General features: G+C 43.2%; 2 protein-coding genes and 1 long non-coding RNA gene across 3 annotated transcripts; 2 read left to right on the top strand and 1 right to left on the bottom strand.

The window, feature by feature from the left end:
* Window positions 1–78: 78 nt before the first annotated feature.
* Window positions 79–2,442, bottom strand: opa3 (outer mitochondrial membrane lipid metabolism regulator OPA3). The gene is made up of 2 exons (XM_068745166.1): window positions 2,301–2,442; window positions 79–698 (listed from the first exon to the last, which is right to left on the bottom strand). The coding sequence occupies exons 1-2, from the start codon at window positions 2,440–2,442 to the stop codon at window positions 370–372; spliced, it is 471 nt and encodes a 156-aa protein (XP_068601267.1). The 3' UTR covers window positions 79–369.
* Window positions 2,443–3,598: 1,156 nt separating this feature from the next.
* Window positions 3,599–4,444, top strand: LOC137901855 (uncharacterized). The gene is made up of 3 exons (XR_011105716.1): window positions 3,599–3,851; window positions 3,912–3,989; window positions 4,075–4,444. It is a non-coding gene; the product is annotated as an uncharacterized lncRNA (long non-coding RNA).
* Window positions 4,445–5,158: 714 nt separating this feature from the next.
* Window positions 5,159–16,863, top strand: ppp1r13l (protein phosphatase 1, regulatory subunit 13 like). The gene is made up of 13 exons (XM_068745384.1): window positions 5,159–5,277; window positions 9,661–9,723; window positions 9,837–9,946; window positions 10,369–11,047; window positions 11,699–11,791; window positions 11,953–12,050; window positions 12,583–12,949; window positions 13,034–13,500; window positions 13,772–13,909; window positions 14,022–14,155; window positions 14,331–14,497; window positions 14,927–15,120; window positions 15,243–16,863. The coding sequence occupies exons 2-13, from the start codon at window positions 9,687–9,689 to the stop codon at window positions 15,276–15,278; spliced, it is 2,520 nt and encodes an 839-aa protein (XP_068601485.1). The 5' UTR covers window positions 5,159–5,277; window positions 9,661–9,686; the 3' UTR covers window positions 15,279–16,863.
* The last annotated feature ends 1,955 nt before the right edge of the window (window positions 16,864–18,818 follow it).

Raw genomic sequence — 18,818 nt, 5'->3', positions numbered from 1 at the left:
GCATACTATTCTAACAAACAGTAACAATATACTTCAACCAGAAAAGAGAAAAACTGACCAATTAATATGTTGGCGCTGTTATGACATTTTGGCTCGAAAGTTGCCATTTGCTTTTATTGTCCCTCTTTACAATCAGATTTATAATGAACATGCAAATTAATCTTATAAACATACTATGAATATCATAGCAATCCCCATTTACAACATTTTGCTCAAAATGAGCTTATAATTGCCCTAAATCCACGGCATGTTGGCATCCATCTCTTCCACCCAATTTAAGTGACGTACATATGACAGCAAGTCAAGTTTGTGCACTAATATTCTCTTACAGACAGACTAACAACAAACAGGGCCACATTAATGATTTAATCACTTCTTGTTGGGAACCGGAATAGCGAGCAGCTGCCTGTTGAACTGTCTCAACTGAGCATCGAGTGTCTCTGTGGTTAGCGTTAGTTCTGTGAGTTGAGTCTGTAGGTTCAGAATGATCTCATTTAGCTCCTCTTCTTTGCGGCGGGAGTTAGCACTCTGCCTGCTGTACTCCAGTACCAGAGATCCACCACCAACAAGGAATACGAGCGTCTCGCCCAGCAACTCTGCACCCAACTCTGCAGCGGCATCTTCGTTCAAAGGCTTTATGGTGGAACCACGGAAGCCCATGATCCGCATCTTTGTTCTCATCTCAATCCAGTGGTAAACTGAAGACAAAAGACATATAGTTAGACTTCCAATATGATAGTTGATTTTTTTTTTTTTTTCACCTTTGCTCTCATTGAAAGTAACAATTTTGGCTTTGTTCCCCACTTTCTACGAGTTGAATAAAGATTTAAGACTTTGTGTATGCAGTACACACAAAAGTCCTAGTCGAACTCCAATTCTTAAAAAAAAAAAAAAACTGCACCAGTGCACTTTTGTCCAGATTAAGTATCTCAAGATGCTGACTGAACAAGGTGATTATTGATCAGGTGTGCATTGGGATGATCCCATTAAAAAGCCGCTCTAAAATGTACCCTTTTATACACAAATCAATTCAACAGGAGCCTCAAGCTGACAGAAAAAGCATTGAAATGCCGGCTGTAGAACTGTCCAGCGGCGCTGCATGTTGCAGCATAATCCATCTGCAACACGGGTTACAAGAATTTAGCACCCAAACAGCCTCACAGAAGCAGGCCTGTAACCATGCCAACCAATGACCACCGTATCAATAATTCCTCCACTTTTAAGATCGTATGATGCAACCACACAGACAGCTCAGGCAACACTCGCTTTGAATAGACGAAGAATATCTGGCCAAACTGTCAAATTGTTTCACAGAAGCTCATTGATGCCGATACGAACGTGTTTATTACTGTGAGGAAATCCTGAATTCCACAGCAATTGAGTATCTTTGAGATGCTCTGGATCGGCATGTACAACAGCCTGTTCCAGCTACTGTCGATATATCTCTGCAGCCACTGAAGAGGCACCGGACACAACGATCAATGGCCCGATCATCTACATTGGAAGGACATCTGTTGTCCTGCAAACGGCGTCACACCCGACGACTGAGCTCAAATACATTCTGCTCTAGTCGTGTGAGGTCTTTTCTTCCAAACTTCTGTTCAATAATGATGCCGTCTAATCGGCTCCTTGATGATCCACACCCGTCAGGTGCCGAGCGTCATGAAAGAAATCATGCTGTTTATATCTTTATTGAATATATATTTGAGAATTCATGGAGATGCATGTTTACCTACAGTAAGTTGCAGGATAACAAGCACAATCTAATATATATATATATATACTGCAAAACTGCAGATATATTTCTTTTTCTAAGGTTTACTTTAACAATAATACAAACAGTCTGACTCTGGAAAGATTTGGTTGTTTCTAGAGTGAAAACTAACAATATTGAGAGAATAAATTGTGACAAGTCAAAAATAGGTTAATATTGTCCTTCTAAGACAATATTTCTAATGATACAATATAAATAAAAACATTTAACAGCCTATATTTAGACAACAGAATACACTGATCACAATATGTTTTACCAATTCAAAGTGAAAGTCGTTTTCTGAACAGGACGTAAGAAAAAAAGGCATTCAGAGTTCAGACTTCATAGAAACGGTTCCAATGACAGCGGGCGCCCGCCCTCTTGCGATTATTGGCCGAACGAGTAGTCGCATGAACGTGATTGGGTAAACGCTCGTGACAAACGCAATGCCATTGGTTGTTGCAGAATTCGTCGCCTGATCCATCCTTCCGGGCGCTTCGTCGCTGAAACCTAGCGGTCATTAGCAGGTTTGAGCTCCTCTACTCACGCTGTGCTGGAGGCAGACAGATGTAATTCCTAAAGAACTCGCTTCTCCGCGCTCCATCTTTTATTCGGTTCGCAACAGGCTTACTGAGCTGCTTCAGTCCGAGATAGAGGAGCTTGGCGATAGGGAAGGCTCCGACAACCATCTTGGCGGAAACACTTTTCTACCGTAGGACGGAAACACGTCGAGGTTACGCGATGACGTCAGATGAAAACGTTAAATAGTTATTCTCAGATGTGCAAAATGAGGATAACATTTTACAAACAAACAAGAACACCGTTTCAAAAAACGTTACCTCATAAAGGGATTGTTTATTGGTTCGTGCAATTCGATTTTTGTTTCATAAACAGATATCGGAAACATGAAAAATGAGTGGTTGATTGACGCATTTAAAAAAAATAAAAGAAAAATTTTTGGAAAAAATAAGACGTGTTCATTTTTCTTGCCCAAAATGGATGAGTGAAACTAAGGGAAAAATTAAATTGTCTTTTTCTGTTTGGAATAATAGGTAAAATTATTAATTGATTTTGTCAACCGCGTAGTGTGGAGCCTATCCCAACAGTATACGGGCGACAGGAGCAAGTAAAATCAATAGAAAATAAATTTAGACGGATCTGCTTTTTGTTTGTTTTTCCAGGGAGCGGATATGTAAATAGAATAGAATAATATAATATAATGTTAAGTGTTGTAGACTGCGCTGTGCCACTCTGCGTGTCCAGAGGGGGCCGTACCATTACATTTGGCACTCTTGTTTTGTAGGTCGATGATCACATCCGGTATAACAAACACAAAAATAAACGAAAACACACAATTTTCGTTTTCTACCGATTTTATTTTGTCGTATACAAAACAGAAGTTGAAAATTAAATATATTTCATTTTTTTTCTATTTCGTCTCTCCCTTTTTGAATATAAAAAGTAAACGCCTTGTTTTCAATGTTGGTTGTATTTTACAACGAAATATATTTTTTACATCCTTTTCTGAAACAATAATCAAAGATACACTGACCTTTAAGTAACTCAGAGAAAAAAAGAAAAAAAACTCCAATGCAAAAAAAAAGCATTAACAGCCTGACGCATCCTTGGGAAATGGCAAATTGCCTTCACAAGTGAAACTAATCGATTATTGTTGACCACTGATTTTGCCACTGTCAGTTTCTTTCACAAACACCAACTTTGGTGAAAACCAAACGTCACTGAATAATCTAAACTAGCATATCTCTTATAAGTGTAGCAGGGGACACCACGGGGTGAATGTGCTGGAGGCCACCACAGGGTGTCGCCCTCTCCTGGGGCGCTTCTCCTTAAAAAGGGAGTGGCTGTTGGCCAAGATGATGCCAATTTCCTGTCGGGTGACCAGATTGTTTGCTGGGCCCACATGCATGGTCGAAGCATCTGATGAGCTAAGCCGGTGAATATTTTAATATGTTGATTTTATATATCATGTTTTAGGTTTTAAGTGTGTTTTACTTGATAGGGTCTGTTGAAGACCGGAGTGATTCGAGCTCGGATTCGTAAGGGTTGAATGACTGGGCGTGGGAGAACGACGCCTCAGGTATGCGGCCTTTTAAAGTTTTAGGCATGTTTTAGGTTTTAAACGTGTTTTACTTGATAGGGTCTGTTGAGGACCGGAGTGATTCGAGCTCTGATTCGTAAGGGTTGAATGACTGGGCGTGGGAGAACGACGCCTCAGGTATGCGGCCTTTTAAAGTTTTAGACATATCTTATTAAATGTGTTTTAACAAATAATAATGTTGTACTTGTTTTGGTTCTTTCAGTGTTCATGTCGCCGCTGCCTGCTGTCTTTTTGTATTAAGTTTAGTTTGAGTTTTGTTTTGAGTTAGTCCGCTCAGTGTCGTACATCTGTGTTTTGTTTATTGTGTAAGCTTGTACGAGCGGACTAACTCTCTTACCTATTTTTATTTTTGTTTATTTATTTTTTTGTTTCATTCTTTTCTTTTGTTTTGTCACTTCCCTCCCTTGTATCCCGTTGACACTCCAATACCCACCATACCCGATCCTATTTTTATGTGTGGTTTTATTAGTGCATGGGTTTGTGGTGTGTTGCTTTTAAGTTTGCAGTGAGTTGGAGTGTTGACGTTGCGGGTTTTTTTCCGCCTTGTAGTGCGGTGCTATTCGGGGTGGACTGGGGACTGGCAGGCAATACGGGATAAGGTGAAGAGTGACTTCCCATCTGTAATTTTGTAATAAATACTTGTAACCCTTCGCCATTGTGCTTGTCCCTCTGTGCCCCCCGTAACATAAGAATAAAGAAGAATTTGATTGGTCATTTGAAATAAAAACCACTAAAAATAGAATTAGTTCAGTTCAGTTCAGACAACTTTATTAATCCCAAGGGGCACTTCAGTTTACACAGTCTACCAGGCTATACAAACACCCACAAACATAATAAATAAATTAAAAATTAAAAAATAAATTAAAAAAAGACACTCATACTCAGTAATGATGATTATAATGCATATTTATTTAGAAGAGCCTAATGGCAGCCTAATTAGCCTCTCAAATAGATTCATTACTGTTTAATTAACTACACAAAAAAACAGGTGTTTGTTTCTCCATGTGAAAACGGTTATTATTAGTATTATTATTAGTATTATTATTATTTGCAGACAAGCATGCTTAGATTTTGTACACGCGTTCTGGTTAAACATTGACCAGCGCACTGATCAAAATGCAACCCACGACACGCGTCATCTCAACACTTGTGAACGCTTTACCTGGGCCAGCTATGGATGGAACACCTGGCTCGGGTTACAGAAGCGCAAGAGTTCGAGGGGCTGGACTGAAGCCGGAATAACTCTCAGAGCCGTGCGCGCCGCGGCGAGGACTAAATATCTGGCGCAACCGCCGCCAGACGGAAACGCGGACTTGGGACTCCAACTTCAGAAAGACAAAGAATCTCTGGAAGGATACGCTCTAAACTCGGGCCAAAGGAACAAAGAAGCTTTTCTTTTACTACGGTAAGGAGCTTTCTCGTTCGTCCTGTACTGACGCGCGTAACGTGCGTGTCTATCCACGGAGCGCGCAACTGTGTGCGGTGAACGTATAGGAGGTGACGTTGGGATGTAAAGTTATGCCTGAGTTGTAACGTCGATCTGATCGTCTCAAACATCTAAGGTCAGCAGCAGATCAGCGCCGTCGCGCAGACGCGTTGTTCCTTTTACGCAGACGCGTTGTTCCTTCCACGCACTCCTTTCCACGGTTCGTTGTGAGGGGTCTAGAATGCGAGGAGGAGCGTTTACTTAAAGTAATGAAAACCAGCTGTTGCCATCCCAGCCTGGAATGCCTCTCTGTCTGCCAGCACAGAGGGGAAAGTCCAGTAGAAACATGTATAGAGATGTCCAGTGTTGTTGTTTTTAATGTAGTATTATTGGATATTCACGACTTCTGTGACAAATGGAAACAAACAAACATACATTGTAGCATTTGACTTCCTTATGAGCTGATTGTTTGTTTTGTGACATTCATTAACAGAAGCTGATTGTTGAACAAACTGCAAACTAAACTAAAGCTTCCTGTCAGAGCAGGAATATGGAGCCGTTCCGATCGGTGGCCTTTGTGCTGTGTCTCAGAACCAGCTGAGCAGCATCGGTGTGATGAAACCTCATGCAGAGATCACCTGTGATCCGTCTTTAAAAGTGATCAAATCAGTTCAAGCGCTCACTTTTAAACAGATAAACACAATTTGTCCTTTTTTTTTTGGCAGTGACCCCCCCGCTCTGCACTGTTTGCACCTCAGCACTAGCATGACACACTGCACATATTTATTGGCGCATACAATCTGTCAGAAATGTCTGTCATGTTGTGTAGCACTGAGAGATTCCTGTGTCGTCTGCTGGGTGGCTCTTGGATTTAACTGGATGCTTGTATTGTGTAGGATTAGTCATAAAAGCCATGCATACTTTAGTTAGTGTCTGCAGCAACGAATTGCTATCTTCAGCTTGACTAGATCAATATGACTGATAGTCAACCATTACTGGCATTAGGATGCCCTGCGTGCGTGCGTGCTAGTGCAAGCATCCACTCTTTATCTACGTTGCTAGACAGGATAGGCATTTCAGAGAGTCAGTTGAAGGGTGTCATTAAAAACCAGTACCTTGGGTGGAGCTTTTATGTTTGAGAAGCTGACAGTTGTTGAATTCTGAGGTACAAGTTCTGACTAATCTGTAATAAATTTTTAAGGTTTCCAACTATGTATCCAGTTGAAACTTATTTCAATCATGCTTTAGCCAGGATCGATGATACAATCTGGGGGATCCAATTAAATCATCTGTGAAATATCATTTTGTTTGTGTTGTCTGCATGATGCCATACAGCCACACTTAGTTTGTAATGTTTTAGGAATATAGCGACAGAATAAAATGAAACGCAGTGCACCCAGGAAATGTTTCTTTTCACGGGAATTTCTTTTATGCTTCTGTTTTAGTCAACGGAGACAAAGCCAGAGCCTGGAGGAAGACTATGTGATGTAGATTCCAGCTATAATGGGTGTGTGTGTGTGCAGGAAAGAAACTCGGGACCTCCATTCTGGAACGCTAATGATTGTTGTCTTTAGTCCTTTAATCTCCTTTTCGCTTCCCACAGAGCTTTGAGTGTCTATTAGCACATTTCCCTCAAAATGTGAAGACGGGCGATGTGGAAGCAGATGTACTTTTGTCAAGCACTCGTTCATGGATTCCTTCTTTCATCCCGACTTTACCATTCAAGAGAGCTAATTAGTAGCTAAATGGAAGAAGCGGCTTATGTTGTAATCATCACAGCACTGAAAACGAGCTGAAGGGAAAGTGAGCTTGAGGTCTTCCAAGAACCATTTATTGGGAACAAAACCAAAGAGCAGCAAAACTGGAGACCGTAGAGCTGCAGAAGCTACATTATCTGCAGAAGATAAACGTGTCTGTGTTTCATTACTGAAAGTAAAGTATCCCTTTTTACTGGATTTCTTCTTTGAGGTGTCCTAGTATATGGCTATTCCGTGAAATCAAGACACATTTTGTAGTAGACTAGAGGATAGAGAGACATATTGCAAGCTTATGTATATACTATCTTTATTTTACCAAGTCTCATCTACATGTTTTACTTTACCCTCCATTTATTTGCACCGTGATGAAATCACAGGAAGACAAATAGAAATGACAAACACAAGCTGTCAAGATAAAGAACAAAGACTATTTTAACCAGCTTCTATCGCCTGAAGTCATCAAAATAACACGACAGAGCAGGAGAGACAGGACAAGGGAAGTACGATCATCCCACTGTGAACTAAAAGTCACGTGTCTATTAAATATTATTATGCTATAAGAATTATAAGATCTGTTATTCACGGATGTTTTAAAAACAGACAGTCCCACACAGCATGCAGATAGAGTAGGGAAGGAAGAGGTGGGGGCGAATGAGTTGCCAGGAAGGAAGGGGGGAGTTCAGTGAGCAAGTGAACAGCGTGACCTTTGTAAGGCAGAGAGAGTGCAATCTCTCTTTTGTGTGAGCGGCTCTCGACTAAAGGTGAGTGTCCCAGACTGTGTGTGAAATGAATGACTCACTGGGAGGAGCGGTGAGGAATGTGAGGCTGTAACAAGCCCAACCGAAACACCACGAAGCCCCCGCCACACCGGAGAGCGTGCATTTCTGATTGTGCTGCACACTCCTATTGGACAGCGTTGTTCAATCTGTGTTCCCTCTGTCCTTGACTAAGTTCAAATAATGTCTGGACTCTGAGGCATTTCCAGACACGTATGATCAAATAGTGATTGAGGTTGATCTTTTAAAATGCGCCTTATGTCATTTTTGAAAGCCTCACCAGGCCTATTTATTAAGTTAGAGGGCAAAAAAGAGGTTTACAGGTTAGTATATGGTGTGATCTACAGCAGCCGATGTGCATCATATATGATATTTATTGCTTTAACAAGCTAGCATTGACGCTTTTACCCTCTGTCGAGATATTTTTTTCCAGTGTTCATTTGTTTGTTTGATTTATTGTTGTTTGATTTTCAGGATCACATGAAAACGACTTGACAGATTTGAATGAAATGTAATATAAACTCATTAAATTTAGGAGTGGATCTGGATTAAAAAAAAGCTGCATTCACTTTATAACAACAATATTTGTATTATTTTATTACTTTATTGTGGATAAAGTCCTTTTTAAACCCATTTTTAAACCCATCAGAACAGAACCCACTTAAATTAGGACAGATTCAGATTTTATTTTACTTTTTTCTCTTTCTTTTCAATGTAAAATACTTGAGGGATCACCATGAAACTGGGTCAAAGAACTGACAATGCCTAAATGGAGCACTGAATTTTGGAGTAGATCCAAAGGAAAGATTTTGTTCCCTGCTATTTTTTTTACACATTCTTTAATTTGGCGAGAGCCCTGAAGGCAACCACGCACAGTATTGTCTCAGTCATACCTTGTGGCAAGGTATGTGTTTTTCCCACATTTGACAAAGTAAAACCAACAAAATGAAGGTTCGCCATGCAGGAGGGAAGTTTTAACGACTGAAGTACACGTCATATTTAAGGATACTGAGCACAAGACACAGATACATGGCAGCTGTGATTTGTTGGTGTAGGAAATGTACCAAATCAGGTCCCAGAAATTCTGAGTGGTCCGCATAGCAGGGCGTGTGGTTGAATCATTCACATTGTGTTGTTGTTTTCCACAGGCTGAAAGACTGACCTAGCGTTTTCCTGTCTGAATATGCTAAGAGTGCACGGCTGTTAGTTTATTTTAAGATTATTATGAGGGACGGGCTTGTTAAGATTGTTATTATCTACTAACATGGAAATATTTAGATTGCAGTCTTGTGTAATAATATCTATGCCTGACTAATATCACGTTGGTTTTAAAAACACACCACATTGAGGCTCTCATTTTCTTGTGGACGAGACGAACTCAATCATCTTGTCTACAGCCGCTTCATCCGCCTCGCGGTGTTGCTGGAGCCTTTCCCAGCTGACTACTGGCGAGAGGCGGGATACACCCCGGACATGTCGCCATGGTCTAAATGTTAGCAGAGGACGTTTCGATCCATCGACCTCTGGGTTATGGCTCAACGGGCTCACACGCCACCGACTTGTCACGTCGTTGTGTGATCCAAATGATCTGAAGCATGCCTGCATGTTGCTTCCAGCGATGGAGAAAGTTTCAGATTGTTGAAACATGATGTGTGTCAGAGCAATGTAGTGGCATGAGAGAGAGCCAGCAGGAGGGCATGTGTTGGCTGGATGCTTCATCCAGCATGATGTCTATTGTTCTGGAGGGAAGTCGGTCTCATAAGCTTGCCAAAATAATGTTTGATAGTGTTTTGAGGCTGATTCCTTGCGAATGTGTTTCCTTTTTTCAGGAGCTGAGAGCGTTTACGTCGCCACCATGAGTTCTCAGTCAAGCATGGGCAGCAGTATCCTGTGTGAGTCTCTGCAAACAGTTCTCTTTTTCCTTCTGTGTCTTATTTCCATATGGAAATATTAATATAAATGTGTGTGGGGCTCATTTGTTTTGTTTTGTTTTGTTTTTCTTCAGTCCAAACCATAAATGATGACTTGAGTGCATCGCTGGCCACCGCAGATGAGTTATCCAAAGAGTTCAACTCAATGCTGAAGGAGGCGTCCTCCGACAGCACGCAGGCTGAGGTACCAATCGGTCTTTAATGTTCTCCTTTTAGCTGTTCATTTCCCACAGATTGAAGTTACATTCATGTGTATATGAGAATGTTGCTCTCCTAGTTAGTTTACAAAGACATTGTTTTCTGCCCGAGCGATTCTTTCTACACTTAAAGGCAAATGTCTGACCGATGTATTTTCAGCTAAAAATACTTGGCAGTAATATTTAACTCATAGTCTAACATATTACCCAAAATAAAAAATGGTTAATATTCAACAACATATGAGGCTCTCAAAGACCTTTGGGTGATACAGTTGTTGAACAACTACTAAATGAAAAAAACAGTTTTTCTTTGTTAAAATTGAACCGTGTCCACATTGTATTATCCAGTCGAGTAAATATAGTTATTCCTGATATTTATTTATTTACCGTTAATGCGTCTCCCTTTCAGATCAGCTCTAGAGTCTCCAGAGAGAAGCCTCAGCCCACTGGGCTGTCCAGCCCCCCCATCTCGACATGGGGCAGCAATGCTGTCAGATCCAGCCCCCAGCCTTATTCGCCGAGCTCAACAACCATCCATTCCGTGGACTCCGTCCTCTACAGCAATAATAATGCACCACCCTCTCCTGTGTTCTTCACCAGCCCACTCTCATCCCCCGAGATCCACCGGGATCCACAGTCCCCACTTGCCCGAGCTGGGTCTGGCCAACAAAGCCCCAAACACTCTCCTCACACGCCAAGACGTGATTTTCCCACTGGTTATGACAGCAGCCCACGAGGATCAACCAGTTACAGGGAAAGAAGCCCTTCTCCAATCCCCCCATCGCCGTCCTTTGACAAACCGCCCAAGTCCGCCTCGTTCCAATCCCAGAGCCTTCTGAGGCCTTACGAAACGAGTCAGATGGGTCGCAGGTCGCCTCGGCCGGACAGAAGCCCCTCTCACAGTCCCACAACTCCATCTTTTGAGCAGCCTTTCCAGTTTGCCCCGTTCCACTCCCAGAACCGCCTCCGCCCGTACGATAACAGTCAGATGGGTCGCAGGTCACCTCGGCCGGACAGAAGCCCCTCTCCCCTGAGGCGGAATATGCCCAACACCCAGACAAAACCCTTTGATCCTTTCCCGCAACCTGGTAAGTGCGTGATTGTACTAATCCAGCTGTAAAATAGTTAGACGGATGTTGTTAACCAGCTAAATCAGATGGAAATATTGAACTATAACAAATGATCTGTATTAGTGGTTTTGGCAACGGGTTCAACAATCACCGTACGCTCTTTACCCCAAATGGCGATTTTAGTGGCATGGTTGCCTAATTTGATAACAAGTTCAACATTCCTAGTCTCGTTGTATAGCCACTATGCAATGACAATAAAGGCTTTCTATTCTATTCTATAAGAATCAGATTTTTCTAGCGTGTTGAATTATTAGGAATAATTTAAACGACAAAATCACGAAACAAAGCCACCTAGAGGAATATTGTGGCTTAGCTGGTAAGAGTGTCATCCACTTGCTGGAAGGTCGGTGATTCGAGCCCCAGCCCCCCCCCCCCCAGGCTGCATGCTCCCCTGTTGCTCAAGGATGGGTCAATTGCAGAGAACAAATTTCACAACGCTGTACTACGAATAATTGTACATCACAACAAATCTTTTTGTTTTTTAATCTCTCTAGGTTTAATGTCACATTTCTCTTTGCCAGATTCTTCAGGAATATAAATTCCTGGGAGAAACTGATCTATCTCTCCCTCCCCTCTTTCTTGTCCTCTGCTTTTATCTCTCTCTTTCAGATGAGGGTGTGCAGCAGCAAAAGAGCCCTAGCAAGTGGAATGAGACAGACCTGGATGTGTGCTATAAGAGGAAACCACAACACGCCTATGACAGTCGGTTGATTCCTCTCGCCATGCGATTCCGCTTGTTCGCTTGTATTTATTTCACTTTGTAAATGAAGCTGCGTTATTAGTGCAGAATAGACAGTTTATGGACCAAACCTCAGGAAGACTGGCACTCTGCTGTTTCCTAAATTACCGTCTCCCCGTTACAGAGACAGAGTGGCTTCGTTCATCTCTTCCAAACAGTGGCTGGAGAGAATCAAACCTTGATGGTCCTTCTCCAACACAAAGCCCCAAAAGCCCCAGAAAGGTGAGCGGTGTCAACCAAGAGCCTTTCAAGAGCCTTTTTGTGAGGCTATATATATATATATAGCGCTTTTATTGTACCCCAAACTAATTTTATAAGGAAACAAGAGTTCTGCTATCAGCTGGTCTTAAATTAAGGCAGTTACTCGCCTACCTCCATATTTTTTATCTCATTTGACTCCCGTTTTTGTCCTTCTTATGAATATTAGTCAAGGAGTCATTTTCCCTGTGAAGCTCTTTCATTCCGTTTATTGATGCTGAGCAGATATTCTGCAATGACCGTTACATCGCATATTGTTTCCAGTACTGTCGTTGACAACTATTTGCCAATTTGATGCTGAAGTTGTGAGACTGTACCGAACAATAACTTTGCTGTAAAATAAACCAAAGAGCTGGGAGAGGCCGAAACGCTCCACAGAGCTGCAGAGTTGGGTGATAATTCTCTGTGATTTTGGGCCAATCAGAGGCACTGGCAGTCATCTTCTTCAGTGGATTTTATTCAGTGAGACTTTATCCCTCTTTCATTTTCTTTCCAGGATCCACGCTCTAAACTTGTCCAGTTCCCCCACGGTTCTCTCCTTCGTGACGCGCGTGTATCAGTACCTCCAGATGCTTCTTCCCCAGTCCACTCACCTTACCACCCTCAGCCCATCAGCTCCCGTATCTCCATTCCCCCAACTTCTACTCATCACCGTCAGCACCGGCCCATCCCCCTCTCCATTATAATGCGTCTCCAAAACCCCCACTGGGGAGCAATGCAAAGTCGCCACCCCAGAGTCCTCGGAGGAGAAGGCGATATGGGGGGTTACCAACCAGCCGAGGCCTATCCGAGGGAATACTTCAATAAACCTGTTGCCCAAGCCCACCCGCCTGAGCCGAGACAGCCAATCACATGCAGTGATGGTATGACACATCTGTGCAGACACTCTGTTTTCACATTGTCCTGTAACCTGTGTTACAGTTGTGCTTTGGGATGTATTTTTACAGTGCTGAATCCAGCTGATGTTGATGCAGAAGTAGAGAGGCTGGACTATGCTCACCACATGCCAATGATTTCGGAAAATCCCAGCGTGGCAGGGGGCAGCAGGGAGGTCGAGCAGGGAGCGCCGAGAGCTCCTCGTCCCCTCAGCCCCACCAGGCTACAGCCGGTGGTGGCTCCTGAGGCCCAGAGCCAGGAGATTCCTAACCTGGAAGAGCTGCTCCGCATTCGGGCAGAATTCCCCCGGGCACTGAAAAAAAGAGGCTCTGTGGAGCAGTCGCTGCCGCTGAAGAAGGCCTCCCTTTACCAGCCCAACCAGTACAAGAATCTCATCGATAAGCTGTTTAGAAAGAAAGGCCATCGCCAAAGAGGGGAGCCGGGCAGCGAGTCCAGCAGCTCTTCTGAGGGAGAGGAAGCTGCGATGCCTCCTACTGGGCTGCCTCAGATGTCTGCAACAGTTCCACATGACTTCAGGGTAAGAAAAGGTCTCAGAGCCGTGACGCTGTCATGATCACACAAGCACCAAATAAAAGCACTTTGCCCTGTACCGATCATGAAAAAACAGCAACGGGAGTTATTCTCGTACATCTTTCATTCACAGTGCCACCGCTGTGAACGCTATAGCAACGACTATCGTTATAAAATGGTCATTGTTGCCTTTCTCTTTCCGTAACTGGGTAGTATTCTCAGCAGTCTGGTGTTTTTAGTTTGCATTTACACACGCTTCATCTCGTTTGTCCCTTCAGAGCTACCATTCTATTCTGCGGCGGTCAAACAGAGAGCGTAAAGGGTCCGGGAGGCGAGCGCGACTGAGCCCGCTCGTCCTGCTGCTGGACGGAGCTTTGGTCGGTGAAATGGAGACGGTGCAGAAAGCAGCACAGAAGGTGTGTGTGTGTGTGTGTGTGTGGTGGGGGGGCAGTGTAATTCTTATACTGTCTATCATAACGGATTACAGTTTAGCTGATGAGCCCGCTCTGTGTGAAATGTTCTCCGTAGATCAGTGACCCCAGCCAGCCCAATGATGAAGGCATCACTGCTCTTCACAACGCCATCTGTGGCGGCCATTACAATGTCGTGGATTTCCTGGTTCGTATTGGAGCCAATGTCAGCGCGCCAGACAGCCATGGCTGGTAAATATCCGTTCACTGTTCACCTGCATCAGCTCTCATTATGCATCAGCTCTCATTATGTAACGTCATTAGGTTTTAAACCGAGAAGATCAAGGCCTTTCGACTGTGACGTGTCCTAATGTGATGAGTTCATTCTTCTATTCTCACGATGTATTTATTTACCGGCATCCCACAGGACTCCTCTGCATTGCGCGGGTTCTTGTAATGACCGTCCTCTGTGTGAGTTCTTGGTGAGGAGTGGAGCGGCTGTCATGGCCATGACGCACAGCGACGGCGCTACCGCCTCCCAGAAGTGTGATCCTTATGCTGAAGGGTTTGAAGATTGTGAGAGCTTCCTGAGGGGTGAGGCGATAAGGCCAACACACACACACACACACACACACACACACACACAGCTGCATATTGTATGTTCAGCCAGTCAAGCTCACCCACATAATGTCCTTTGATTTATTTTTATCAATTAATACTAATTGGAAAACTTTTCAATTTCAGTTTCCATTTTATTAGACAATATCCTGGAACACCCGGTGTCTTAATCAAAGAAAGTGCAGCAGGACGCACTGTGAATAATAATAGTAACAGTTCAAATAAAAATGCGCATCAGATGTTTTCAAAATAAAGCTCGAAACAGGAATTTTACGCATTTGGTGCTGATATTTAATGACATGTAATCCTTTTTGTCAGAAAACACCACTTTATCCCCCGTTACTGTGTGGTTGTTAAATGATAGATCTGCATACATAAAATAAAACTAAGAATGTGTTATCCCAGGTGTGGAGGAGTCCATGGGGGTGGAGAACAGTGGGGTTCTGTATGCTCTGTGGAGCTATCCTGCTCAGGCAGCTGACGAGCTGAGCTTCAGGGAGGCCGACATGGTCACCATCCTGCAGAAGCCCGAAGGCTCAGACTGGTGGTGGGCCTCACTCTGTGGCAGAGAGGGCTTCGTCCCAAATAACTACTTCGGGGTAAGACACAGAAGTCAAATGTTAAACAATGGAAGCCCCCCCCCCCCCCCCCCACCCACTGACCTATTTACACAATTAAACATAATGATGCTGATATCTTGTCTTTGCTTCCCCCTCCCCAGCTTTTCCCAAAGGTTCGACCAAAATCTCTTTGCTGAGTCATCTCATGACGATCAACCTAGGTCCTAGGTCAAGGCTGTAAACGGAGGACTGGCTCAAGTGCTAAGCTTCATAGCATCACAGTGATGTTTGAAGGGAGTGCATCTGTGTGTTTGTGTTTATGAAGGGCTGCAGGGCATGAGAAATTATTGTGATCTGTCAGTTAGAGTTGGAGAAGTCTGTTTTCATTTTGGCCTCGCTGACAAAGCTAAAGCTCTTAAATTTATACAAACTCTGACAATATCTTTCTAGGAAATCTTTCTGTGTGCTCCAGCGAAAGCTGCCATTTCTGGTTAGTTATGAGAATATAAACTGTGCAGGTTAATGTTGGATTAATCAATTTAGAAAAAGATGCCTCAATTGTAGAAAATCAATCTCCTCATTATTGCAACAAGGCCGCATTCTAATATACCGGTCAGCATCTAAAGGTGGATGAGTGAATGAGGACGGTTTATTGTGTCCAGCAACCGTTTCTGACATGTTTTTGTGTACGTGTGACTTCATGGCCACAGAATGAATGAATGAATGATAGGTTTTGTGTTTAGTCAGTTTTCAGTGTTATTAGGGATTGTTGTAAGCTTAACCTCCATCACAGCGTGTGCGTACACATACACACACACACAATTATACACACACATACACACACACAGTGTCCAAACAGTTGCAGATTCAGTAAATACATTAATATATTTTAGTTTTCCACTGAAGTTCTCTTCACTTACCAGTAGGTGGCACTGTCTTGTCAAGTATTGTATATTGTACACACGTCTGTATCGCTATTAAAGTGTTTATCATTACTATCAGCATACATAAAGTAGTAGGATTTGGTCAAACATCATTCGTTGAGGCTGTTTGTTCCGTTTCACTCCTTGATTTTGTTTCTCGCCAGTTTCTGTCCTGCCCTTGGTTTCTCTTTTATCTGGACTTATTCTCATGTTCTTTCACTTTCTCCTCTTTATTGACAAAACAAAGCTCTCCAGCAGCTGCTGCGGTTCATTATGAAATAATTAGCCATACTATCTTTTATGAGAGTAATGGGATTGTTTCTTGTTTTTTATTCTTGCATGATTCATTTTCTTCTACAAGCTTTATAATATGTGGACTTTCTGGTCCGAGGCCTGTATGTTTCATCACCATCCCTGACACAGATAAGTGTTAACATTGTTTGGTTCTGACTCTGATGATCAGGATGATGGCGATGCCATAAACATTCACATTTGGTGGTGCTACAGATAGTCTGCTGAATAATTCAGCTGATCTAAGTGGAATGAACTGTGTGCTGACCTCCGGTAGCAACACAAGGACGGTACTGTATAAAACGTATCTCTTGGCCTCAGCTTGACGGCTGTGGTGAGGGGACAGGGGCGCACCCTAGAAATGCTCTTATCTCATTTCCATTCATAAAACATGACATTTTTCAGTCCAACTCAACACTTCAGCCAAAGAGGTGAGATAGTGTCGACTAAACCGCTTTGGTTTCATTCGCTTTCTGTGATGAAATGCCAGCTCACAGAGATGACGAATAAGAGTCAAAGAGGGAATGAAAATTCTGTTATCAAACGTTCATCTTGTGTTGAGTAAAGTCAGTGAAATCAGTAGTTTCAGAGTGTCATGACTAAAAGCCTCTGGTTCAGGGAGGCGAACCCGTCTGTGGTGAGGTTACACGTTATACTTCATTCGGCCTCATTGGTCCCGGTTTCATCACCGCTCAAGTGTTTTTGACCACCTCACCTCACCTGACATGACAGGTCAGTCCTCCACTAAGGTGAAATAAACACTCTGCACCCAGAGCAGATGGGCGTTTGCTGACCCAAAGCAAGGAACAGAGATGGGGAGGCTCTCCAGAGAAATGGAAGGGATGAGCTGAAGACGAAGGAAGATGGGAAAGCTGAATGAAGCGTAATAATAAAGGGAGAGGGAGACGGATCCCACCACACAATCTTATACCTGCCAGAGGGATGCGAGGATCATCTATAAAGTACTCATCAATGTCAAATATGCTTCAATACACGCGCCCTGGCTGACAAAACTCCAGACCTGAGCGCTGTTGTGATGGTGGTGAACCGAATGAGAAAGAGAAAATGTCCAAATAGTAGGAGTTAAGTCATGCCTAAATAACCCCACCCCATGCACAGATATGTGACTGATCTGACTGGTGTGTAAGATTCCTTCCTCTTAAGAACATGGCAAGCGGGAGACCCACAGGTCATCAATGTTGTATGTTTTGCTTTTTAAGTATTGAACAGATACCCCTCTCAGTTAAAGTTGTGAGGAGATTGGTTCTGTCAGACCAGCGGCAGGAAAGCATCGGATTATGTGATCCCACCATAGAGCTATGTTTCATTATTTAGGGGCGACAAACAAGTGTGTTTAAATGTGTGTTTTGTGACTCTGGGTGAGCTGGATGCAATCCTACCATGTTTGTTTTCTAGCAGTCCAGACGTGGACAGGACTGATTCGTGCACATATTTCAGAGGATTGCACGTGACGGGCAGCAAACGGCCTTGAAGGGAGAGTCTGTGTGTGTGCATTGCGCACCCACATTTTTGCATGCATGCTCCATTCTCCATTTAGACACAGAGGTGAACCGACAGATCCGTGGTCTGGCACAAACATGAAGCTTTACCCAGACAGCCCCAAATGAAGGGCACAGAAAATAAAAAAATAAAAATAAAAATCTGAAAGGAATTCAACTGAAATACTAAATGAATGTAAAAACAGCTCACAAAAACAAAATGCCATTTCACTTAAGTTTCTTTATTTCGTTCCCAACTGTGGCTGTTCTAGCAATGCTATCCGCCTGTGCTCCTGTGGAGTGATGAATAATGGAGGGTTGCTTGTCCTCCCTTGCTCCCCGAGTTAATCAGAGCTCGCCTGGCTGCCCTGTTCTCTGCCACTCTGCACTTTAATAAATCATTCAAGCCTTCAGGACAACAAGCCAGAGCCATGCCAGTAAGAACCCTGCCATCTTCACCCACCCCAACCTCCTCTTCCTCCGTTCCAATCATCAGACATTGTGCTATGCCACGACCATCTCTTTCTTCTGTATCCTTCACTTTTTCACTCTCATCTGTCTCTTTTTCCACTTCATGAAACAAATCAAACTGGCAAGAAGCCTCACAACATTTATCCCCCCCCCCCCCCCCCCCCTCTCTCTCTCTCACAAGGAACCATTTCACGTAATCGCTCTCTCTGCCTGGATCCACCCCGATGCATGATGGTCTCATTCCTCGCATCGTTTTCCTTCTCTGTTAATGGCTCCTCTCTCTCTCTGCCCTCCCTGCTGGAGGAGCATTTTATGTTGGGCGTGATTTCACATGGCTGTATAACCCAATGGAAACCTCCTATAGGGTCATAAAAGGAGTGAATATGAATACAGTATACTAATGTCAAATTTACATCCAGCTATAACTACATTAAATATTTCATTTTGGGATGTCTTAATTTTCTCTGTGCAGCTCCCTTTCAGCAAAGTAATGTCGATTGAAAATGTGCTGATTAAAGAGGCAGGAAAGTGTTTAGTTTTTTTCTAAATGTAC

The sequence above is a fragment of the Brachionichthys hirsutus genome, chromosome 11 (assembly GCF_040956055.1).
Source record: "Brachionichthys hirsutus isolate HB-005 chromosome 11, CSIRO-AGI_Bhir_v1, whole genome shotgun sequence".
In the NCBI taxonomy this organism is placed as follows: Eukaryota; Metazoa; Chordata; class Actinopteri; order Lophiiformes; family Brachionichthyidae; genus Brachionichthys; species Brachionichthys hirsutus.
This window is presented reverse-complemented; position numbering and strand designations above follow the sequence as displayed.